We start from the raw sequence: 26,546 nt of genomic DNA on the forward strand, positions 1-26,546 counted from the left end.
TTTAGCAGCTCATCATCCACTGTGAATGTGGTATATGCATCTTACTGAACTGCTCTTTGGATCAGCAGTTCACTAACCTCCATCGATCATTACAGTAACACAGAGTAACCTTCTAATAGGTTAGTGACACATTGGCACACCTTTCTGTTTCAACTCCATATTAATATTCAGAGTCATTACAATATTATTCCTATAGGGTTTAAAAAGCCACTCTTCTGGTATTCTGTTGTCTGCTTTCATTCATGAACGGATGCAGGAGGTCTAAAAACAGCAATAGAGAAAGATGTGGAGACACACACTGTTTCAATTTAATTTCACCTTAGACTTTTAGCGATTTCTGGACAATGATGAACTTCTGTAATCTTGTTATGCTTATTTAACAACTGAACATCTGTTCCTCCATTTCTGTGTTAGCAGTTGTGAGAACTGGTTCATTAATGGGACCAACTGTCAACTGAATTTAAAATTTTTATTTTAGCTTGAATCTAATACGCCCTGCATTTAGAGTAAGTACAAAACATTTTATCTTTCAAGTTCAAAAGCTACGGACAGTTCCCTAATACACCAACAACCATATGCCATTTATTTAAATTTATCACTATTATTTGTATCATAGGGACATAGGCTACAAGTTCAGTGTTACATAAAGGTGACACTAAGCACTGCTGTTGGAATTCTGTAATATTCTTAAGGCACTGGGACTCTGACAGAAAATTGTATCCCCTAAAATAGCCCTCTCCCACAGGAGGGCAACACAAAGGTGAAATGGGGAGTATTCATTCTGCAATACAAAAGGGCAATGGCCCATTTCTGTGTAAATGGCATCATACCTCCACTGTTTGTGAGGAAACATGTTGCAGTTCCATAAACCTCCATTCTGACAGAATACAGCAAACAAAGGGGTGGAAACAACTGAATGGATCAAAATTTGAATCAGTACAAGATAAATAACGATAACAGGAAACGATACTGGGTTCTTTTCAGTTGGTTACTGGATGTCACTGTACACAATGCCTAGGTACTCTACTGCACATATGGAGAAACAGTCTCTCATTTAAATTTTCGGAGAGAAATTGTGACAGTATACATGAAGAGGTACACGACACCACCAAAAGGACCTGGACGAACCCCTTGCTCAAGTTCTGTAGCAGATGAGCTCCTGTTGGATGGAATGAAGCACCTGTGTGTGGATATACAGGAATTCTGAACAAGACATGTTGGAATAAGCTGTAAGACATCAGCACTTAGCCAGTGTAACAAATGTAGTGTGGCTGTGACAGATATTTTGCTGCTTATGATGTCAAATAATTTGTTATTTTTGTTTCTGATTTTTAATTTGTACTAATGTTTAGTTCATTTCTTTCAGCACATAAATGTATAACCATTTCATATAAACATATGTTTTGCTCTCAGTAGTGCTTACCATTATATACCATATACAGGGTGGTCCATTGATCGTGACCGGGCCAAATATCTCATGAAATAAGCGTCAAACGAAAAAAACTACAAAGAACGAAACTTGTCTCGCTTGAAGGGGGAAACCAGATGGCGCTATGGTTGGCCTACTAGATGGCACTGCCATAGGCCAAACAGATATCAACTGCGTTTTTTTAAACAGGAACCCCCATTTTTATTACATATTTGTGCAGTACATAAAGAAATATGAATGTTTTAGTTGGACCACTTTTTTCACTTTGTGATAGATGGCATTGTAATAGTCACAAACATATGGCTCACAATTTTAGATGAACAGCTGGTAACAGGTAGCTTTTATAAATTAAAATACAGAACGTAGGTACGTTTGAACATTTTATTTCGGTTGTTCCAATGTGATACATGTACCTTTGTGAACTTATCATTTCTGAGAACGCATACTGTTACAGCGTGATTACCTGTAAATACCACATTAATGCAATAAATGCTCAAAATGATGTCCATCAACCTCAATGCATTTGGCAATACGTGTAATGACATTCCTCTCAACAGTGAGTAGTTCGCCTTCCGTAATGTTTGCATATGCATTGACAACGTGCTGACGCATGTTGTCAAGCGTTGTCGGTGGATCAAGATAGCAAATATCCTTCAACTTTCCCCACAGAAATAAATACGGGGACATCTGATCCGGTGAACGTGTGGGCCATGGTGTGGTGCTTCAACGACCAATCCACCTGTCATGAAATATGCTACTCAATACCGCTTCAACCGCACGCGAGCTATGTGCCGGACATCCATCATGTTGGAAGTACATCGCCATTCTGTCATGCAGTGAAACATCTTGTTGTAACATCGGTAGAACATTACATAGGAAATAAACATACATTGCACCATTTAGATTGCCATTGATAAAATGGGAGCCAATTATCCTTCCTCCCATAATGCCGCACCACACATTAACCTGCCAAGGTCGCTGATGTTACATTTGTCGCAGCCATCATAGATTTTCCGTTGCCCAATAGTGCATATTATGCCAGTTTACGTTACAGCTGTTGGTGAATGACGCTTCGTCGCTAAATAGAACACGTGCAAAAAATCTGTCATTGTCCCGTAATTTCTCTTGTGCCCAGTGGCAGAACTGTACATGATTCCTGGTGCATAGAAATATGGTACGGGTGCAATTGATGTTGATGTAGCATTCGCAACACCGACATTTTTGAGATTCCCGATTCTCGTGCAATTTGTCTGCTACTGATGTGCGGATTAGCTGCGACAGCATCTAAAACACCTACTTGGGCATCATCATTTGTTGCAGGTCATGGTTGACGTTTCACATGTGGCTGAACACTTCCTGTTTCCTTAAATAACGTAACTCTCCGGCGAACAGTCCGGACACTTGGATGATGTCATCCAGGATACCGAGCAGCATACATAGCACACGCCCGTTGGGCATTTTGATCACAATAGCCATACATCAACACAATATCGACCGTTTCTGCAATTGGTAAACCGTCCTTTTTAACACGGGTAATGTACCACGAAGCAAATACCGTCCGCACTGGCGGAATGTTACGTGATACCCGTACCTATATGTTTGTGACTAACATGTAATAAAAAATGGGGGTTCCTATTTTTAAAAAATGCAGTTGATATCCGTTTGACCTATGGCAGTGCCATCTAGTGGGTCAACCATAGCGCCATCTGGTTTCCCCCTTCAAGCTAGACGAGTTTCACTCTTTGTAGTTTTTTCATTTGATGCTTATTTCGTGAGATAGTTGGCCTGGTCACTATCAATGGACCATCCTGTATAATAATTAGAAAAGTGAAATTGTGTTTTTTTCCCTGTAAATGTTTCTTTTCCAATGTAACAAACAATGTAATAGTAAGAAATGGAAAAAATCAACAAAAAAGTCATTCATGGATTAATGGGTTAAATTCTCAAGTGGCCTCTAGTAGGATTTTCTTCTTTCCCCCAATAAAGACTGATACACCATATTACTATGCTGCACAAGTACAGGAATGGTTTAGATAAAATGCTTTGGGGGATGGGCATTGGGAAGTGGTGGGCAGGGATAATTTAATGTTCTTTGTTTACACTCAAAGTCTCTACAGCACACAATTTGCTTCATATTTTTACTTTTTGTATGTGAACATGTTGGCTCAATTGACAACATAAAACAAAGGGGGAGTTCACTGTCACAGGTGGGATAGTTGCACTACATTTTTCAAAAGTCAAAAGTTAATGTAACAAAAATTATACATAGAAATACATTAAAAATTGATTGGTGATAGCATCAATAGTTGTTTTACCCTCCCTTTAAATCTAAATATCACAAGTTCAAAAAGTGAGTTGTAAAAACTTAGTCATGGGACATAGTATTGAAAGTTCACCAACATTTTGCAAATATTGTGTTTTGAAAACATTGAGTTCACACTGTTACAACAATTCTCTACATGATGAAATATCAATAAATGTTACATTATTAATACTTATTTATAAAATTGCAATTAAGATCTTCACCAGTCTGACTAGGAATTGTCACAGGTGGGAGCCTCACAAAGTACAATCTGTTTTTATCAGTTAAAAGCAATTTTATTATATCAATTCAATTTAAATAATCTTGTAGGAAAGTTTTGTTATTGTAAAGTAACATAAGTTTCAATACAATGTTACTTTAAGTTATAGTATTCCACTTTAAAAAAATCAACCACTAAAATAGGCTATGCAGTTGATTACTCATCCACTTTCAAAAATGCTTGAATTCCTGAAAACTCATACTTTAAGGTGTTCATAACATGTCTGATGTATGGATTCAGAAGAACAGAAAGAACTTATTCACACTTAATATATGACACATCCTTCTCATTAACTTCATCTCTGCTGGGTGTTTTACAGTTCTCACACAGATAATCTGTATTTCTCTGTTTTCTTCAACAGCTCTCTGGGCAATTGCAGCATACCCGTGCTCAGCTTATTACTTTCTTGCAACTTGAAACTTCACCATAAAAATTTCCTGGCATGATCTTCATGATGGCTATTCAAACTTGGAAAAAAAAATCCCTGAGAATTCCAGATGTGAGGATCAAGATGGTTTCAAGAAGCTTCTGATATATTTATGGTGAGTCGGTACGGGAGAGGGCGCAATACAACAACAACAACTTTTCTTTCCTCTCGACTGGGCTATATACCAGCCATATGCAGTAGTTTAATCACAGTTTTTGATCATCAATAATTTATATGGAATAATATTCATTTAATTAACACACTTTTTGATTTATGTATTTTACAATTTGTGATTTATAAAACTCAATAAAATTCAATTTCAATATAATGTTAAAATGCATTGTTCCCTGAGATTTTATGAAATTCCCTGGTTTTTTCAGATAAAATGTAATTCCCTGAGGATTCCAGGTTTTCCAGAATTGCAACCCAGATCTTTTCCACAACTAGTTCTGACCCTGTAACTTGTTTGAAATTTTGTCTGCACATTATCAAGATATGATTGTTAACTACTCATTTTAGAATCTGTACAGATGAGAAAATATAAACTGTGTCTAAGTTCAAAAACTTTATTCCCATATCTGGAATATTTCCTTTACTCTCAAAGATAATTGCAGATTTTATCATTTGTAAAAAATTTTTGTATTTTCGGGCAGATTATCATCTATAAGACCACAAGATGAAGTTTTCTTGTTTACATAGAAAATTTGCTTTGTTTCTTTAGGAAAGTTTTCCCAAACAATATTTTTAATTACTATATATATATATATATATATATATATGTCTGCTTGTGTCTGTATATGTGTGGATGGATATGTGCGTGTGTGCGAGTGTATACCTGTCCTTTTTTCCCCCTAAGGTTACATATATTTTTCCCACGTGGAATATGATGATGTGACTTACCAAACGAAGCGCTGGCAGGTCGATCGACACACAAACTAACACAAACAAACACACAAAATTCAAGCTTTCACAACAAACTGTTGCCTCATCAGGAAAGAGGGAAGGAGAGGGAAAGACGAAAGGATGTGGGTTTTAAGGGAGAGGGTAAGGAGTCATTGCAATCCCAGGAGCGGAAAGACTTACCTTAGGGGGAAAAAAGGACGGGTATACACTCGCACGCACACACACACATATCCATCCACACATATACAGACACAAGCAGACATATTTAAAGACAAAGAGTTTGGGCAGAGATGTCAGTCGAAGTGGAAGTGAAGAGGCAAAGATGATGTTGAATGACAGGTGAGGTATGAGTGGCGGCAACTTGAAATTAGCGGAGATTGAGGCCTGGTGGGTAACGGGAAGAGAGGATATATTGAAGAGCAAGTTCCCATCTCCGGAGTTCGGATAGGTTGGTGTTGGTGGGATGTATCCAGATAACCTGGACGGTGTAACACTGTGCCAAGATGTGCTGGCCATGCACCAAGGCATGTTTAGCCACATTTGGCATTACCCCCAAAGGCCTCACACTTAAAGTTCCCATCTCTGGCTGCAACCCTTCTTTCCATCAGTCCCTATACCAGTTCCAAACTGAACAATCCATTGCCCTCACCCACCTAATCCTTCACCTACACATCAACTCAGCCAATGAACACACCCGTCAACTCCTATCCTTAATAAAAGTCCTTAATCTTTCCTCTCCCACATCCACACCGGCTGTTCAGAGCATACTCCTACAGGCCAACCGTAAATTAGAACAGCATGCCACCCTCCACCTCAAAAAACTATCCAATCTCCTGGTTTCCCACCTCCGGAAAGGCAACTCACTCACCCTTCACAACCTTTCCAGCAAACCTCAACCTCCTCTCATTGCACACCAACCCAGTCTCTCCCATCTACTCAATCTCCCACTTCCAGCTCCACTCCCTCCAAAACCTCAAAATTCCAATCAACACAACCTGGAACCACAACACCCTAATTCAGTAGTTAACCTTTCCTCCAAACCTCTCTCCCAATCCGAAACCTCTGTCCTATCCAAAGGCCTCACCTTCAGCCCCACTCCCAGATTCAACCAAACAGCCCTTGTCAAAGATTTACTGTCCTACACTCGTACTCTCTGCTGGAAATATCACTTTGCCATGAAGAAAAATGATCCTAATCCTACTCCTAATGATCCAACTCCCCAAGACACCATCCAAATTGAACCCTGCCTGGAACAGTTCCCTCCTCCGTCGCAGCGGGACCCACCTCCTCTTCCTCAAAATCACCCTCTCCAAACCTTCCAGGAATTTCTGACTTCCAGCCTTGCATCTCAATCCTTCTTAAAAAACCTTAATCCTACTCCCAACATCACCACTGCTGAAGCCCAGGCTATCCATGATCTGAAGGCTGACTGATCCATCGTCATTCTTCCGGCGGACAAGGGTTCCACGACCGTGGTACTTGATCGTCGGGAGTATGTGGCTGAGGGACTGCGTCAGCTTTCAGACAACACCACATACAAAGTTTGCCAAGGTAACCCCATTCCCGATGTCCAGGCGGAGCTTCAAGGAATCCTCAGAACCTTAGGCCCCCTGCAAAACCTTTCACCTGACTCCATCAACCTCCTGACCCCACCGACACCCCGCACCCCTACCTTCTTCCTACAATCCACAAACCCAATCATCCCGGCCGCCCCATTGTAGCTGGTTACCAAGCCCCCACAGAACGTATCTCTGCCTACATAGATCAACACCTTCAACCCATTACATGCAGTCTCCCATCCTTCATCAAAGACACCAACCACTTTCTCGAATGCCTGGAATCCTTACCCAATCTGTCACCCCCGGAAACCATCCTTGTAACCATTGATGCCACTTCCTTATACACAAATATTCCGCACGTTCAGGGCCTCGCTGCGATGGAGCACTTCCTTTCACGCCGATCACCTGCCACCCTACCTAAAACCTCTTTCCTCATCACCTTAGCCAGCTTCATCCTGACCCACAACTTCTTCACTTTTGAAGGCCAGACATACCAACAATTAAAGGGAACAGCCATGGGTACCAGGATGGCCCCCTCGTACGCCAACCTATTCATGGGTCGCTTAGAGGAAGCCTTCTTGGTTACCCAGGCCTGCCAACCCAAAGTTTGGTACAGATTTATTGACGACATCTTCATGATCTGGACTCACAGTGAAGAACAACTTCAGAATTTCCTCTCCAACCTCAACTCTTTTGGTTCCATCAGATTCACCTGGTCCTACTCCAAATCTCATGCCACTTTCCTTGACGTTGACCTCCACCTGTCCAATGGCCAGCTTCACACATCCGTCCACATCAAACCCACCAACAAGCAACAGTACCTCCATTATGACAGCTGCCACCCATTCCACATCAAACGGTCCCTTCCCTACAGCCTAGGTCTTCGTGGCAAACGAATCTGCTCCAGTCCGGAATCCCTGAACCATTACACCAACAACCTGACAACAGCTTTCGCATCCCGCAACTACCCTCCCGACCTGGTACAGAAGCAAATAACCAGAGCCACTTCCTCATCCCCTCGAACCCAGAATCCCCCACAGAAGAACCACAAAAGTGCCCCACTTGTGACAGGAGACTCTGAATGTGGCTCTCCAGTAGGGATACGACTTCCTCAAACCCTGCCCTGAAATGAGATCCATCCTTCATGAAATCCTCCCCACTCCACCAAGAGTGTCTTTCCGCCGTCCACCTAACCTTCGTAACCTGTTAGTTCATCCCTATGAAATCCCCAAACCACCTTCCCTACCCTCTGGCTCCTATCCTTGTAACTGCCCCCGGTGTAAAACCTGTCCCATGCACCCTCCCACCACCACTTACTCCAGTCCTGTAACCCGGAAGGTGTACACGATCAAAGGCAGAGCCACATGTGAAAGCACCCACGTGATTTACCAACTGACCTGCCTACACTGTGATGCATTCTATGTGGGAATGACCAGCAACAAACTGTCCATTCGCATGAATGGACACAGGCAGAGTGTTTGTTGGTAATGAGGATCACCCTGTGGCTAAACATGCCTTGGTGCACGGACAGCACATCTTGGCACAGTGTTACACCGTCCGGGTTATCTGGATACTTCCCACCAACACCAACCTATCCGAACTCCGGAGATGGGAACTTGCTCTTCAATATATCCTCTCTTCCCGTTACCCACCAGGCCTCAATCTCCGCTAATTTCAAGTTGCCGCCACTCATACCTCACCTGTCATTCAACATCATCTTTGCCTCTTCACTTCCGCTTCGACTGACATCTCTGCCCAAACTCTTTGTCTTTAAATATGTCTGCTTGTGTCTGTATATGTGTGGATGGATATGTGTGTGTGTGTGTGTGTGCGCGAGTGTATACCCGTCCTTTTTTCCCGCTAAGGTAAGTCTTTCCGCTCCTGGGATTGGAATGACTCCTTACCCTCTCCCTTAAAACCCACATCCTTTTGTCTTTCCCTCTCCTTCCCCCTTTCCTGATGAGGCAACAGTTTGTTGCGAAAGCTTGAATTTTGTGTGTATGTTTGTGTTTGTTTGTGTGTCTATCGACCTGCCAGCGCTTTCGTTTGGTAAGTCACATCATCTTTGTTTTTAGATATATTTTTCCCACGTGGAATGTTTCCATATATATATATATATAGAAGGTACAGATAGCCAAACCATAGGTACAACCACAACAGAGCATATCTGTTGAGAGGCAAGACAAATGTGTAGTTCCTGAAGAAGGGCAGCAGCTTTTTCAGTAGTTGCAGGAAAATAGTCTGCATGATTGACTGATCTGTCCTTGTAACATCAACCAAAATGGCCTTGCTGCACCGATACTGTGAATGGCTGAAAGCAAGGGGAAACTATAGCCATAATTTTTCCCAAAGACACACAGCTCTACTGTATGGTTAAATGATGATGGTATCCTCTAGGGTAAAATATTCTGGAGGTAAAATAGTCCCCCATTCATATCTCTGGGTGTGGACTGCTCAGGATGATTTCATCAGGGGAAACAAAACTGGCATTCTACAGATAGTTGCATGGAATGTTACAGTCCTTAACTGGGCAGCCAGGTTAGAAAATTTAAAAAGGAAAAGGGATAGGTTGAAGTCAGATATAGTGGGAATTAGTGAAGTTCGGTGGCAGGAAGAACAGCACTTCCCGTAAGGTGAATACAAGACAATACAATACAGCTCAATACAATACAATACAAAGACAAACAGGGGTCATGCAGGAGTGGGTTTACTAATGAATAAGAAAACAGGAATGCAGGTAAGCTACTATGAACAGCATAGTGAATGCATTATCATAGCCAAGAGAGACACAAAGCCCATGCCTACCACAGCAAAACAAGTTTACACTACCTCCGCAGATGATGAAGAGATTGAAGAAATGTATGAAGAAGTAAAAGAAATTATTCAGATAGTTAAAAAGAGATGAAAATTTCATTATGATAGGGAACTGGAATTCGATAGTAGGAAAAGGAAAAAATAGTAGGTGACTATGGACTGGGGGAAAGGAATGAAAGAGGCAGCCACCTGATAAAGTTTAGCACAGAGCATAATTTAATCACCGCTAACACTTGGATTAAGAATCATAAAAGAAGGTTAAATATGTGGCAGAGACCTGGAGACATTGGAAGGATTCAGAATAATGGTTAAATAGAGAGTTAGGAACCAGATTTTAAATTGTAATACATTTCCAGGAGCAGATATGGACTCTGACCAAAATTCCTTGGTTATGAACTTTAGATTAAAACTAAAAAAAATTACAAAAGTTAGGAAATTAAGGAGATGGGACTTGGGTAAGTTGAAAAAAGTAGAGGTTGTTAAGAGCTTCAGAGGGAGCATCAGGCAACGGTTGACTAGAACAGGGGAAACGAATACAGTAGAAGATGAATGGGTAGCTTTAAGAGATGAAATAGTGAAGGCAGCAGAGTATAAAATAGATAAAAAGAGACAATGCCTAGTAGGAATCCTTGGATAACACAACGAATACTGAATTTAACTGATGAAAGGAGAAAATTTTAAAATGCAGCAAATGTAGCAGGTGAAAGAGAATAGAGATGTCCAAAAAATGAGATTGGCAAGAAATGCAAAATTGCTACGCAGGAATAGCCAGAGGACAAATTCAAGGATTTAGAAGCAAATTTCAGTACAGGAAAGATAGATACTGCCTACAGGAAAATTAATGAGGCCTTTGGGGAAAAGCGAAGCATCTGTATGAATATCAAGAGCTCAAGTAGTAAACCAGTCCTACGCAAAGAAGGGAAAGCTGAAAGATGGAAAATTATATAGAGGGTCTATACAAGGGAGATCACCTTGAAAGCAATATTACAGAAAGGGAAGTGGATGTAAATGAAGATGAGATGGGAGATATGATATTGCGAGAATAATTTGACAGAACACTGAAGGACCTAAGTCAAAAGAAGATCTCGGAAGCAGACAACTTCTATCAAAACTACCGATATCCGTCGGAGAGCCATCCATGACAAAACTGTTCCATCTGGTGCACAAGATGTATGAGAGAGGCAAAATGCCCTCAAGACTTCACGAAGGATGTGGTAATTCCAATTCCAAAGAAAGCAGTTGCTGACAGGTGTGAAAATTACCAAACTAGCAATTTAATAAGTCATGGTTGCACAAAGAATGGGAAAACTAGTAGAAGGAGGCCTCAGAGAATATCAGTTTGTATTCTGAAGAAATATAGGAACACACGAGGCAATACTGACCCTACAATTTATCTTAGAAGATAGATTAAGGTGAGGCAAACCTACATTTATAGCATTTGCAATCTCAGGGAAGGCTTTTGACAATGTTGACTGGAATACGCTCTTTGAAATTTTGAAGGTAGCAGGGATAAAATACAGTGAGTGAATGGCTATTTACAACTTGTACAGAAACCAGACACCAGTGATAAGAGTCAAGGGGCATGAAAAGGAAGCAGTGACTGAGAAGGGAGTGAGACAAGGTCACATCCTATCCATGATGATGTTCAATCTGCACACTGAACATGCAGTAAAGTAAATCAAAGAAAAATGTGGAGTAGGTATTAAATTTCAGGGAGAATAAATAAAAACTTTGAGGTGGGACATTGTAATTCTGACAGAGAGAGTAAAGGACTTAGAAGAGCAGCTGAATGCAATAGATATTTTCTTGAAAGGAGAATATAATATGAACATCAACAAGAGCAAAACAAGGTTAATGGATGTAATCAAATTATATCAGGTGATGCTAAGTGAATCAAATTAGGAAATGAGGCACCTTAAGTAGTAGATGAGTTTTGATATTTTGGCAGCAAAATAACTGATAATGGCTAAAGTAGAGAAGATATAAAATGTAGACTGGCAATGGCAAAGATAGAATTTCTGAAGAAGAGAAATCTGTTAACATCTAATATAGATTTAAAGTATAATGAAGTCTTCAGTAGGTATTTGTCTGGAGTGTAGAACTGTATGGAAGTGAAACATGGACAATAAACAGTTTAGATAAAAAAAAAAAAAAGAATTGGAAGCTTAAAAAATGTGGTGCTACTGAAGAATAGTGAAGATTAGACGGGTTGATCACATAAGTAATGAGGAAGTACTGAATATAGTTGGGGAGAGAAGAAATTTGTGGCAAAACTGGACCAAAAGAAGGGATCGGCAGATAGCACACATTCTGAGGCATCAAGGGATCACCACTTTAGTTATTGTGGGAAGGGTGTGTGTGTGGGGGGGGGGGGGGGGGGAGATCATAAAGGAAGATCAAGAGATGAATAGAGATGAATACGCTAGGCAGATTCAAAAAGATATATGTTGCATTAGATGAAGAGGCTCACATAGGATGGAATAGCATGGAGAGCTGCATCAAACCAGTCTTCACCTGGAAAAAAAAAACTAGAAGTTATATTATTATTATTACTACTACTACTATCTTTACCCAAGAAACAGATCTGCTGGAGCATTGAACACATTTACATGATATGGGAAGCACAAGACTCTCACTTATTTTGATTTGGTACAGATTTTAGCTTAAGCCTCTATTTTCTTTTTCTTTCAGCTTCCTTCTTATAATCCCAAAGTAAATATTTTTCATACAAGGATGTATTTATCTTCATGTTTTCCAATCTTCTTTAATCTCATTCTCTTTCTTTTCTTTATGCGTGTTGCATTTGCTGATATCTTTCTGCAACTTTTCTCGAAGTTTTCACATTCACTTAGCTGACATTGTTTTTCTCAATCTTTGAATAAACCATAAGCCAATAGTAATGTAAACCACTAAGATACTAATTATACTAACCAACATAACTTAAAAACTGACAAGACTAGATTTCAGTGACATTAAAAAAGAATTTCTTTGGTGAGACACAATTTATTTCCATATATATAATAGAGGGAAACATTCCACGTGGGAAAAATATAACTAAAAACAAAGATGATGTGACTTACCAAACGAAAGCGCTGGCAGGTCGATAGACACACAAACAAACACAAACATACACACAAAATTCAAGCTTTCGCAACCATTCCAATCCCGGGAGCGGAAAGACTTACCTTAGGGGTAAAAAAAGGACAGGTATACACTCGCACGCACACCCATATCCAACCGCAAATACACAGATGTACGTGCGGATGGATATGTGTGTGTATGCGAGTGTATACCTGTCCTCCTTTTCCCCTAAGGTAAGTCTTTCCGCTCCCGGGATTGGAATGACTCCTTACCCTCTCCCTTAAAACCCACATCCTTTCGTCTTTCCCTCTCCTTCCCTCTTTCCTGATGAAGCAACCGTTGGTTGCGAAAGCTTGAATTTTGTGTGTATGTTTGTGTGTCTATCAACCTGCCAGCGCTTTCATTTGGTAAGTCGGTCGTTTACATATTAAACACTGCTTTATGTGTCACTATATGATTTTATCAGTTTTCCTTAATTCTAAGACAAACACATTCTGAAATAGAGGGTAACTTTTTTTTGTCATAGGTGGGACACTAAATACATAAAGGTTTTGACAGTCTAGCTGCATACTAAATATTTCTTCTTTCCTTGAAAACTCAAGTTCTTCTGAAAAGATGGGGTCATTGGAAGCACCTTATCTTCTTGTCTGCTTTAACCCATGACGTAATAGTGCTTTAGTGTGTGATGTCACTACGGCGCGGTGTTTTTGAGTTGATTCATGTTTGTAGATGTCTTGTTGTGTTTGATGGTGGTGGATGTTGATATGTATCACTATGGTAACAACCATTGGATTATTCGAATCTGGGTAGTAAGTGCTGTAATGCTTGTTTGGTTGGTTGGTTAGTTGGTTTGGGGTATAAAGGGACCAAACCACAGGGTCATCAGTCCCTTTTTCCAGACAAAAGCAAGACTCAAGGTACAAAAACAGTCAAAGTACGTTTGAGAAAGTAAAAGGGGGAAAAGGAATGGGTAAGCACAACTAAAAAGAAAACGAATGGAACAAACAAAAAATGGGAAAAACATACCACAAGGAAATGCAGAAGAAGGTATTAAAGCCATAGAGCAGATGGTCTGGGCTGGCTGATCACAATAATGCCCACCCCAAAAAGACAAGACGAAATGAACACATGTAGGGAAAAGACGACCACCAAGACAAACTAATGCAAAGAAAGTGCAACAGAGTTAAAATGGAGGGAGGGTGGCAGCCTTGGAGAGATGGCTAAATGCCCACGCTTAGATGGTACGATAACCCCCCCCCCCCCCCCCAAATAAAATGTAAAACTAAATCTGCTGTTGAGGCATTGTCACCCAACCGAAAGTAGGGTGCTGTGAAGGTTAAAAGTCCGCCGCAGAGGGGCTAAAAGTGGGCAATCAAGCAAAATGTGGATGACAGTCATATGTGAGTCAACAGTGACACCGACGTGGGTAGTCATGACGGAGAAGGTAGCCATGTGTTAGCAAAGTATGCCCAATGCAGAGCCAGCAGAGAACCACAGAGTTCCTGTGAGAGGCCCACATGGAGGACTTCCACACATTCGGAGTCTCCTTAATGGCATAAAGTTTGTTGTGCATATTGAGATTATGCTATTCCGTCTCCCAAAGCTGAAAAACCTTGCAGCACAATAATGATCACAGGTCAGTTAAGGGGATGCTGATCTCCAGAAGCAATTTCTGTGTACCCTGTTTGGCCAGCCTGTCGGCAAGTTCATTTCTTGGGATTCCGATGTGGCCTTGGGGCCACACAAACAACACAGAATGAGTGGACCATTCCAGGGCATAGATGGACTCCTGGATGGTCGCTACCAAAGGATGGAGGGGGTAGCACTCACTGATAGCTTGTAGGCTGCTCAAGGAGTCAGTACAGAGAAGAAATGACTTGCCAGGGCATGAGTGGATGCGCTCAAGAGCACTACAAATGGCCGTTAGCTCTGCAGTCATGTGGCAAGGAGTGCTGTTCAATATGTCCTCCCATGAACATACACAAAGCCAACATGTCCATCAGCCGTCGAGGTGTCGGTGCAAACCACTTCATGGTCCTAGTACACGTCAAGAATCGAGAGGAAATGACAGCAGAGAGTTGCGGGGTTAACTGAGTCCTTAGGACCATGTGAAAGGTCAAGGCAAAACTTTGGCCTAGGTGTACACCATGGAGGTGTATGTGGATGGACCTCAAGTATAGGAGGTAATGGCAAGGACTCCACTTCAGACAGAAGAGATCAGACGCGACCCGCAATAATAAGTGCTGACCTTGGCCTCCGATGTAGGAGATAAACTGCCGTGGGTGGGAAAAGGAGATGGGAATTAGAATGCTCAGGAGAACTATGAATGTGTGCAACATAACTGGCATTCCGTTGTGCACCCCTAACCTTCAATGGAGGGACTCCAGCCTCCACCAAGACGCTGGTCACTGGTCTCGTCCTAAAAGCTCCCGCTGCCAGTCGAATGCCACAGTGGTGCACTGGGTCAAGTAAATACAATGCTGACGGTGCCGCAAACTGTTAACCAGAGTCCCATAGTCAAGGCGGGATTGAACAAGGCCTCTGTAGAGCTGCAGCAGCGTAGAGCGATCTGCACCCCAGTTGGTGTTGCTCAGGCAGCGGAGGGCATTGAGGTGCTGCCAGCACTTCCGCTTCAGCTGACAAAGGTGAGGAAGCCAATTCAATTGGGTGTCGAAAACCAGTCCTAAGAATAGGTATGTCTCCACTAAAGTGAGTGGATAGTCATTAAGGTAATGTTCTGGTTCTGGATGAATGGTACGACACCGACAGAAGTCCATGACACATGACTTTCCGGCTGAAAAATGGAAGCCGTGGGCTAGAACCCATGACTGTGCCTTGGGGATGGTTTCCTGTAGGCACCGCTCAGCAACACCAGTACTGGAGGAGCAGTACGAAATGCAGAAGTCGTCTGCATACAGAGAAGGTGAGCCTGCGGGACCCCATTCTCCTGGATATGGGGGGAACTACGGGATGCACCAACTTGGAAAGTATGGAGCGAGAGGAAATTTTGGAAAAAAATCGGGAGCGGGCCCCAGTGACCCCACTCATATAGTGTGGAAAATATATGATATCGCCAGGTCGTGTCGTAAGCTTTTCGTAAATTAAAAAAGAAAAAGGCAATCTGGTGTTGACGTCTGGAAAAGGCTGTTCGGATGGCAGACTCGAGGGAAACTAGATTATCAGTGGTAGAGTGACCTTGGGGGAAACTATCCTGGTATGGAGCCAGTAGGCCATGTGACTCCAGGACCCAATGCAACTGCCAACTTACCAAACGTTCTAACAGCTTACAAAGAACTTTGGTAAGGCTGGTGGGCCGATAGCTATCCACATCAAGTGGGTTTTTACTGGGTTTAAGCACCACAATGATGGTGCTCTCCCGCCACTGCGATGGGAAGATGCCATTGCACCAGATCCGGTTGAAGATGACAAGGAGATGACACTTGTAGTTGGATGAGAGATGTTTGATCATCTGACTGTGGATCTGATCCGGCCCAGGAGCTGTGTTGGGGCAATGTGCAAGGATGCTGAGGAGCTGTAAATGGAGCATTATAGGGTTCACTGTGACGTTCAGTGAACGAGAGGGCTTTCCTTTCCATCCACCGTTTTGAGGGTGCAAAATGCTGGGGGATAATTCTCAGACACAGAGGCTCGAGCATAGTGCTCAGCAATTGCGTTTGCATCGGTACATAACACACCGTTGATGTTAATGCCAGTGTCACCCGTCTGGGTCTGGTACCCACAAACATGTCCGATCTTTGTCCAGAGTTGGGAAGGTGACGTATGGCATCCGATGGTCGAATCGTACCTCTCCCGACATTCCTGTTTCCATCTTTTTATAAGCTGGCGAATGCAGGCATGGAGCTGTTTAAAAGCTATTAGGTGCTCTAGGGAAGGGTGCTACTTATGTCACTGTAGAGCTCGCAAACACTCTTCAATGGCCTCAGCGATTTCCACTACCAAGGTACTGACTTTTGTCAGGGGCACCCTACAACATCGATAGTACCATGTGGGGGAGATTCAATGGAGACAGTAGAGGTGAAAGCTTCCCAGTCTGCCTTGTTTAAAGCCCACTGTGGTAGACGTCCAGGGGAATGGCACTGGGGAGTGACATGAAGAAGGGGAAAGTGATCACTACCACACAAGTCATTGTGGGCTCTCCAGTGGACAGATGGGAAGAGTCCTGGGCTGCAGAGGGATAAATCAATGGCTGAGTACGTGCTGTGAGCCACACTGAAATGTGTGGGGGGGGGGGGGGGGCACTATTTAAGAGGCAGAGGTTGATTTGAGACAGGAAAGTTTCGACATCTCTACCCCAGCCAGTAAGCCCTGGCCACCCCACAAGGGGTTATGGGCGTTAAAATCTCCCAAAAGTAGGAAAAGTTTAGGGAGTTGATAAATCAGTGCAGCCAATGCATTCAGGGGTACTGCACCATCTGGAGGAAGATATACATTGCACACAGTTATTTCCTGTGTTGTCCTTATCCTGGACAGCCACAGCTTCAAGATGGGTTTGAAGGGGCACAGGTTCACTGTATACTGAGTTCAGAACATAGACACAAACTCCACCTGACACTCTTATAGTCACTACAGTTCTTGTAATATCCCCTATAGCTGCGGAGGGCAGGGGTCCGCATTGCCAGGAACCAGGTTTCCTGGAGGGCAATGCAGAAAGCAGTTGCACTAGCTCAGCCAAGTGGTGGAAAAAACTGCAGCAATTCCACTGGAGGATGAGGTTATTGTGAGGCTGGGAAGGCATGAAGGACGCAAGGAGTCAGGTTACACCTCAGGGTCACCTGCTGCCACTGACTGAGTATTTGTATCCATTCCTATTCTGGATGAGGCATAAGTGTGATCCAGGTCTCCAGTGGATGCTGAGACCTGTTTATGTTTATGTTTAGCCTCTTGGTAAGTCAACCGGTCCAGTGTCTTGTACTCCATGATTTTCCGCTCTTTTTGGAGTACTGTGCACTCTGGCGAGCACGGTAAGTGCTGCTCTCCACAGTTGACAGAACTGGGAGCAGGCGCACATGGAGTATCAGAATTGGTAGGGAGTGGTGGTGTTGAGACTGCCAAACTTCTTTGTTTGCTTGACCTCTCACTTCTCTTTAGGGGCTTGCTGGAAGGGCTTCTCCAAAGTAGCTTCAGGCACAGAGGAAGACCATGAAGCTCTTTGTACAGCAGCTTTTCGCTCCTTTAGCCACTGGCGAGTGTACGCTGTGGCATTAGTGGAAACCTTGGGAGAGAGGGTCCCAAGGGACCCCTTCCGCAAGAGAGGAGCCGGAAGAGCTGGGGGAAGGGGACCGATGTCCCCTGCATTTGGGGGGTGGGGGGGGGCGCTTGTTCCCAAAGTAGGTACTTTGGGAGCAATGGAAGGAGATCTCCCCAACCACCAAGGGGGTGGATGTATTCTGGAGGCCCAGAGGGCCCACTGTTCATGGCACATTGTGTGGTACAACTGGTACTTGTGACAGCAATGGTAATGTAGCTGCAGCATATGTGGACATCAACCGTATGGGGTGTAATCGTTCAAATTTATGTTTAGCCTCTTGGTAAGTCAACCGGTCCAGTGTCTTGTACTCCATGATTTTCCGCTCTTTTTGGAGTACTGTGCACTCTGGCGAGCACGGTAAGTGCTGCTCTCCACAGTTGACAGAACTGGGAGCAGGCGCACATGGAGTATCTGGATGCAGTGGACGTCCGCAGTCTCGACATGTGGTGCTGGATGTGCAGCGGGAAGACATGCCCGAATTTCCAGCACTTAAAGCACCACATAGGGGGTGGGACGTATGGTTTAACATCACAGGTTCAGGAGATCAAATCTAAGGGCACTATAGATAACTCATGCACCACCTAGGGCGGCATTCCCCGTATGGCCTGCACTTTTGTAGAATTTGGAAAGTGGCAGGTCAAAGTATAAAATGGAACCTGAACTTACAGGGCCAAAAAGTGAGACACTCCTTTTAGTCGCCTGTTACGACAGGCAGGGATACCTCGAGCCTATTCTAACCCCCAGACCTGCAGGGAAGAGTGCTGTAATGTGGATCTGGAAGTATTTTCTTTGTGTTCAGTGAGTTATTACCTTTTTTTTTGAGGGGGAGGGACCTAAGTGATTTGTTGGAGGCTTCGGTGGCTTTTGTTGGTAAGTAATTTTTGTTTTCGTTTCATTCTACAGTAAATGTAATGTTGCGCCTGTTTCATATTTATAGAATTTCAGTTGCATTTTAATTGATCTAGTGAATATGGGGTTTTTGGGTTTTCGAATTGTTGTGTTTTCGGTTGTGTTTTGTAAGTTATGTATGGTAGGTGTGTAAGGTTTGTCATCATGGTTTTCAATTACTGGTTAGCCTATACATTTCAAGAGCTGTGTTCAAGCTGTGTAGGTCAAAGGAAATGTTCGATTCCACTTTTCAGAGTTATAGGCATTAGTATTTTGGTATCAAGAGTTGCATTTGAGCTATATAATTCAAGAAAAATGTGTGATTCCACTTTTCAGAGTTGTAGGTGTTGGTCTTTTGGTATTGAGGGCTTTGTTTGAGCTACATTGGTCAAAGGATACATCAGATTCCGGTTTTTGGAACTGCAGATGTTGGTTTTTTTGTATCATGGGCTTCATTTGTGCTATAAAGGTCGGGTGAAGTGTACGATTCCAGTTGGTTTTGTGACTGTAGCATTATGTCATAAGTTGCGATTTCCCTTTTCTTTTTGGGGGGGTATTTTGTGTTGTTATATATTTTACATTTCCTCAGCCCAAACCCCCTATTTCCCGCTGCAGTTGTCCATTACTTTAATTTTATTGTTGGAGTGAGACATTTTTGTGACACTTTTATTTTTGTTCTCATTTGTTGGCATGAGTATGTAGTGGTGACATCGTCGCCATTTTGTATACACTAGAAGTAGGTGTTGCCGCATACTGATGACGCCAAGAGGTTCCTTGCGGAGTGGTGGAGCGGCCATGTACGAGGGGCATTTGAAAAGTCCTTGCAAAAATAAAAACTACTTAACTGTTTGGGGTAAACTTTTTTATTTTTTGACATAGTCTCCTTTTAGACTTATACAATTTGTCCAATCCTGTTCTAATTTGTTGATCCCTTCCGAATAATAGGAATTGTCCAAGTCTGCAAAATAGCTATTAGTTGCTGCAATCATCTCCTCGTTTGAATAAAATTTTTGTCCCGCCAGCCATTTCTTCAAATTGGGGAACAAATAGGAGTCCAAGGGAGCCAAGTCTAGAAAATTGGGGGGGGGGGGGGGGGGGGTGAAATGAGTTGGAATCCTATTTCCATTAATTTTGCGACCACAACTGCTGAAGTGTGTGCTGGTGCACTGTCATGATGGAAAAGGACTTTTTTGCGGTCCGATCGCCGGCGTTATTCTTGCAGCTCGGTTTTTCACACAGTCCAATAATGATGAATAACATTCACCTGTAATAGTTTTACCCTTTTCCAGATAGTCGATGAGGATTATCCCTTGCGAATCCCAAAAGACAGTTGACATAACCTTTCCGACCGAAGGACTGGTCCTCGCCGTTTTTGGCGTATATTCTCCCTTGGTAACCCATTGTTTAGATTGCTGTTTGGTCTCAGGAGTATAATAATGTATCCATGTTTCAACCACAGTGACAAAACGACACTTAAAAGTCCTGCGGATTCTTCCTGAACAGCTGCAAACCAACCTTGCAACACTTCACACGATTCCATTTTTGGCCAAGCGTGAGCAAACACGGAACCCATCTTGCGGGTAGCTTTCTCATGTCCAAATGTTTATGCAAAATATTATGTACCCATTCATTTGAGATGCCCACAACACTAGCAATCTCATGCACCTTAACTCTTCTGTCATCCATCACCATATCATTGATTTTATCAATGATTTCTCGAGTCAAAACCTCCACAGGGAGTCGAGAACGTTCAGCATCACTTGAACCCATAAGGCCACTCCGAAAAATTTGAAGCCACTTATAAACTGTTCTAATCGAGGGTGCAGAGTCACCGTAATGTTTATCAAGCATCTCTTTAGTCTCCTGACATGTTTTGCCTTTCATAAAGTAATGTTTAATCACCACACGAAATTCTTCTTCGTCCATTTTTTGACAATCACTAAACTTCTTCGATTCACACAAATGCCAAACACAAAGAAATAGACCAATATGGCTGAAACTTGGTGTGTGTTCTTTCCAAAGATGCTACTAACTAAACATGACCTCGATACATGCCGGTGGTGCCATCTCTCGGACTTTGCACCGACTTTTCAAACGCCCCTCATACATAAAATATTTGAGTACATAGATATACCACGGCACTGCACTGAACAGATATTTGAATATTGTACAGAAGAAGCTGAATTTAGTGAAACTAATCTTATAATTGTTGTTGTTCATAGGTCCACTAACTAAGACTTCATAGCATTTCTGCTAAAGCTAGAGAGGGTTCTTAGTTCACTTTATAGGAAATACCAAAAATCAGTTATATGTGCTGACTTCAATATTAATTTTATATATGACTGTGCAAGAAAGAGGATGTTGGAAGGTTTCCTAAACTCATATGATCTGATGCAGACTGTGTTTTATCCAACTGAGGTGCTGGGAACAGTAGCACAGGCACAGACAATATTTTTATTCATTCTTAATCACTAGAAGGGCATTCTGTTAGTAAAAGCATGAATGGCCTTTCAGACCATGATGCACAAATTTAAACACTAAAAGGCTTTTGTACTCAAACAAATGTCACATATATTACAAGCTATACAGGAAAGCTAATGCACAGGCAACAGAGAGTTTTTTAAACCTCATTAAGAAACAAGAGTGGCAGGATGTTTATAGTGCCGATAAAATAGATGACAAATATAATGCTTTCCTTAAAACATTTCCCATGTCCTTTGAGAATTGGTTTCCATTAGAACATTCTAAACAGGGTACTAGCAGTAAAAGACAGCCCGGATGGCTGACTAGTTGGATAAGGATATCATATAGAACAAAGCGAGAATTATATCAAAATGTTAGAAGTAGTCACAATCAAGCTACAGTAGCCCATTACAAACAGTATTGTAAGGTGCTGAAAAATCTTATTACGAAGGCAAAGAGTATGTGGTGTGCAAATAGAATACCTAATTCACAGGATAAATTTAAAACCATATGGTCAGTTGTGAAGACAGTGTCGGTCGGCAACACAAGGTCGATGATATAAAGTCAGTTCGTAGTAAGAATATTTCTGTTATGATAAGTAAGATATAGTACTGTATTTAACAATAAGGTTCTGAGCATTGCTCTTGAATTAAATAAAAACTTAGTTTCTAAAGCGAATCATGTAACTCTCCTAAGTTTCTAAAGGGAATCATGTAACTCTCCTAAAAAAACACCTTTCCAATACTGATGTCTGAAACACTCTTCTGTGATTCTGACAAGGGGGAGATTGAGTCAATAATTAAATCACTGAAAATTAAGGACTGTCATGGATATGATGGAGTGCCTAGCAAATGTTAGCCCTGTACTTAGCTGTATTTATAATTTTTCCTTTAAGGATGGTCAGTTTACTGAACGATTAAAGTACTCAGTAGTAAAGCCATTTTATAAAAACGGAGAAAGGGATAATGTAGACAATTTTAGCCCTATTTCTATGCCACCAGTGTTTTCTAAAGTTATTGAAAAGGCTATGATGTAAAGATAATGGATCATTTAATATCACATAATTTGCTATCAAATGTACAGTTTGGATTTAGAAGTGGTTTAACAACTGAAAATGCTATATTCTCATTTCCCTGTGATGTACTGGATGGATTAAACAAAAGGTTTTGAAAACTAACAATATTTTTTTGGTTTAACTGAGGCTTTTGATTGTGTTGATCAAAAAATATTGCTCCAGAAGTTGGACCATTAAGGAATATGGGGAGTAGCTCACAACTGGTTCACCTCTTACTTCAACAACATACACCAAAAGGTCCTTATTCACAGTGTTGAGAATAGCTGTGATGTGTGGTCTGAGTGACATACAGTTAAATGGGGGGGGGGGGGTTCCCAGGGATCAGTGATGGTGCCACTCTTGCTCCTTATTTATGTTAATGATATGCCCTACAGTATTACAGGTAATTCTAAAATATTTCTGTCTGCTGATGACACTAGCTTGATAGTAAAGAATATTGTGACCAACACTGACTCTGTTTCAAATAGTGCAGCTCATGACATAAGTTCATGGCTTGTAGAAAATAAACTAGTGCTAAATCACAGTAAGATTCAGGTTTTACAGTTTGCAACAAACAATTCAACACAACCCCACATTTTATTTACACAGAATGGGCATTTGATCAGTGAAACGGAGCAGCTCAATTTTCTAGGTGTTCAGAGAGATAATAAATTATCAAGGAAAGCCCACATTCAGAATCTTGTTCACAAACTTAATGCTGCCATTTTTGCTATTCAAACGGTATCTGAAGTAAGAGATCATCCGACACAAAAACTAGTCTACTTTGCTTATTTTCGTTCACTTACATCATATGCTATTATATTTTGGGTAACTCTACCCATTCTAAAAGGATATATTTTACTCAAAAACTGGCAGTTCAGGCAATAAGTGGTACAAGTTCGCGAACCTCTTGTTGACCCCTGTTCACTAGTCTAGGTAATTTGACATTGGCCTCTCAATATACATATTCTTTACTGTCCTTTCTTGTTAACAATATCAGCTTATTTCCAACCATTAGCAGCTTTCACTCAGTTAATACTTGGAAGAAATCCAATCTGCATCTGGATCGCACTTCCTTAAGTCTTGTGCAGAAAGGTGTGCAGCATACTGCTGCATCCATTTTCAATAAGCTACCAAAGAATTCAAAAATCTTAGCAGCAACCCATGTGCTTTCAAATCGAAACTGAAGAGCTGTCTCATGGGTCACTTTTCCTATTCTGCTGAGGAGTTCCTTGAAAAATCAAGCTGATTCTTAAATTACAGTGCTGATTGGATATACTTAAACTTATGGCTTCACGTTTTTGGGTTCATAAACATTTTATTTTATGTCTTATACTTTTATGTTGTAATTTCATGTACTGACACATTCCATGACATAGAAATTTGTTCCTCAATTTGGTCCTACAGAACTAGACACACATATAAATGAAAAATAAAATAAATCAAGGGTCGAAGCATATGGGTGGAATGGGACACTTCCCTAATGATGAAAGATAAGCTTCTGTTTTTTAAACTTGACCACTGAAACAATAATGGCTGTAAACTAAATTTAAATAGTTTCAAAATAAAATCTAATCTTCTTTTACTCCATCCTCACCCATAGCAGTGTCAACACTGTATGTATTTCCTCAACAAATTTTGTGACTTTTATTATTTTTCCATCGCAGAAAAATTTAACTTCTGCAAATTCAGGAAACTATGACATACTTTAAATGAAGAATAAAATTTAAAAAAACATTCAGGCTGTTTCACGTGGGATCACCCAATAGTTGTCACCAAGGCATTGTTCATTTATGATCAAATTCTACCGGTGCTGTCACAAATATTTCTGTCCTGCATGCGACACAAATGATGTTTACAATGAGAATACGTTAAGAGTATATTCTATTACTCGCGTAGTATCAACTACGAGACATACAAGGCTTTCTGTAGCACCGTATAGCATTGTACAGCCATTAGTACGCATGCTCGTAATATGTGGAAGTGCTACCACATCAGGAATGAAAGAAACTTCTAAGTTAATGAATATACAACAGCCAAACCGCTTCCTAAATGGAAAACTATGACATTTCATAAATTCTACACATGGTAAAATAAGGACACATTGTAACACACGTACACCTATATACGGTTAAGTTAATACAGGGCACATAAGATCAATAATTAATACCGTAGATTGTGACAAGGGAGAGATGAAAATTATAAATACCGCTGTGTGTGTTTTAACAAGAAATTCACGAATCTGCTCGAATAATCATCAAACTTGATGATCTGGCAGTTACACTACATTAACTGAATGTTACAATTGGAAAGCGTACTCAAAAACAGTCAATTCATGGTTAGTCAATGGATATAAAACCCGAAATCAGAATTTCATTCGTGTGCGAGGACGCTTTCTAACCTGCCATTTAAACCGTAGCAACAGTGGCTTCCGGATACACATATGTCACTTACAGAATCCGTAAAACGTTACCTGTATTCCCGACTATCATTTTCCGATTTCGTTGGTGTAGGGAGAACAATGAACTTCTGACTGACACATCCGTTGGTATTGCAAATCTCATTAGTCGACGATTCATTTTTGGCAACAATGTCATCGCGTCTTGACATTTTGGGACCTGGGAGGTTATGTCCATTCCCGTCATTGGCCACTCTCTTAGACATTCCGGTTATTCTAGAAACGAGTGGCACCAGATTCTTCAAACGTACAACATTTTTAAACATGAGTTTAAATTGTTACATTTTGATATGACTTCGCTCAATGTAAACAGCACATCAACATTATCAAAGGTTTTACTAAACAGGGCAATAAATTACAGTAAATGCAGCTTCAACGACTTTACTAGTAGACAATAAAATCGATACTATGTGTCACACACCCATGTTTCGCACTTGCTAGAACGATAAACACATTGCGCATGCGCATGCTTCAAGAGTTGATACGGTTTTTCGACAGTGAAAAATTTGAGTGAACTTAATTAGAACTATAATTTCGATATACAGTGGATGTTAATGGAACGTATGGTGGCGTCAACGACAAATGGAGGTGTGTTTACGCACGATGTAATGTCAAAACGTCGTCGTTTCGGTCTGCCTAGCAGCGAACAGTGAAACCATATCAAACCTACCCACGGTACAAAAATAGGGATATAGTACTCTTATATTTACTGTTATGGACAGCTTTATTTAATAACTTGAATGGAATTGACATAGCTCAGTCTTATCAGACAGAGATTGCTTTACGCTCTTTGCCGTAATGGAAGAGTTTATTATCGTTGTTCAGCGTTAATGTGTAGTCCAGAGACAACGCCTTCTAGAAAGCGTTGCTAGACATCACTGATGTATCATCCGATAGAAGGCTCGACGATAGTGACTCTGAAATTGATAAGAAACAAACGAACAACTCCACAGCAAGTGAACCACAGTTGGGGCACGGAGAAGTTTCATCAGACACTACTGTTGATAAAGATTCTTTCTTTTAGGAGATCAATGATAAAACACAAGATCAAGTAGTACGATACAGATTTAATCAGAATAGAAACCACAGTATAACGTAACAGTCGCGACACTTCGCCTCGATTTTGTTGCCTACTGCTCCAGCAGCGCCCCAAGCGGCCAGTAAGTTAAATTGTGAGTTCGGCGCGGTCGTGACAGCGAATAGAGGTAGTTTATTTTCATTTCTACAATGGTTTTTGCAAGTGGGAGCGTTTGTAGCGCAATAAATCGCAGCAACAACAGGAAGTAGACACCACAGCTGTCTTTAAAGGTTTCCTAAGTATCCTGAAAGGTACATACCGTCATGTTACTAAACTGTATCGTCAGGATTCACTTGTAAACTACATGTGTATTAATGATTAGTGTTTTGTTTTAGGAGCGGAAAATGGCTAGTTAATAGCAGACAAGAAGACCTTACGAAAAAAGACCCAATTTACCTGTATAATAATATTAGGTTTTGTTCGCTACATTTGGATCAAAATCAGTTCATGAACGCAGAAAATAATAAAACCGTGTGGAATGCAGTATCCACACTGTTTGACATCCCAAATAAGCCACCTCAACTGACGACGAAAAGGAAAC

The 26,546-nt window shown here is 41.4% G+C and overlaps 1 protein-coding gene across 2 annotated transcripts in view; it reads right to left on the reverse strand.

Moving 5' to 3' along the window:
* Positions 1-25,320, reverse strand: part of LOC126261662 (nardilysin-like) — a 392,468-nt gene extending 367,148 nt beyond the window's left edge. The window contains exon 1 of one of the 2 annotated variants that reach the window (XM_049958559.1): positions 24,943-25,320. In XM_049958559.1, the coding sequence (XP_049814516.1) occupies positions 24,943-25,193 (251 nt within the window). In that variant the 5' untranslated portion in view covers positions 25,194-25,320. The remainder of the gene's footprint in view (positions 1-24,942) is intronic. The other variant, XM_049958560.1, reaches the window with a different exon arrangement.
* Between the last annotated feature and the right edge of the window lie 1,226 nt (positions 25,321-26,546).

Source organism: Schistocerca nitens, chromosome 1 (assembly GCF_023898315.1).
Source record: "Schistocerca nitens isolate TAMUIC-IGC-003100 chromosome 1, iqSchNite1.1, whole genome shotgun sequence".
Classification (NCBI taxonomy): domain Eukaryota; kingdom Metazoa; phylum Arthropoda; class Insecta; order Orthoptera; family Acrididae; genus Schistocerca; species Schistocerca nitens.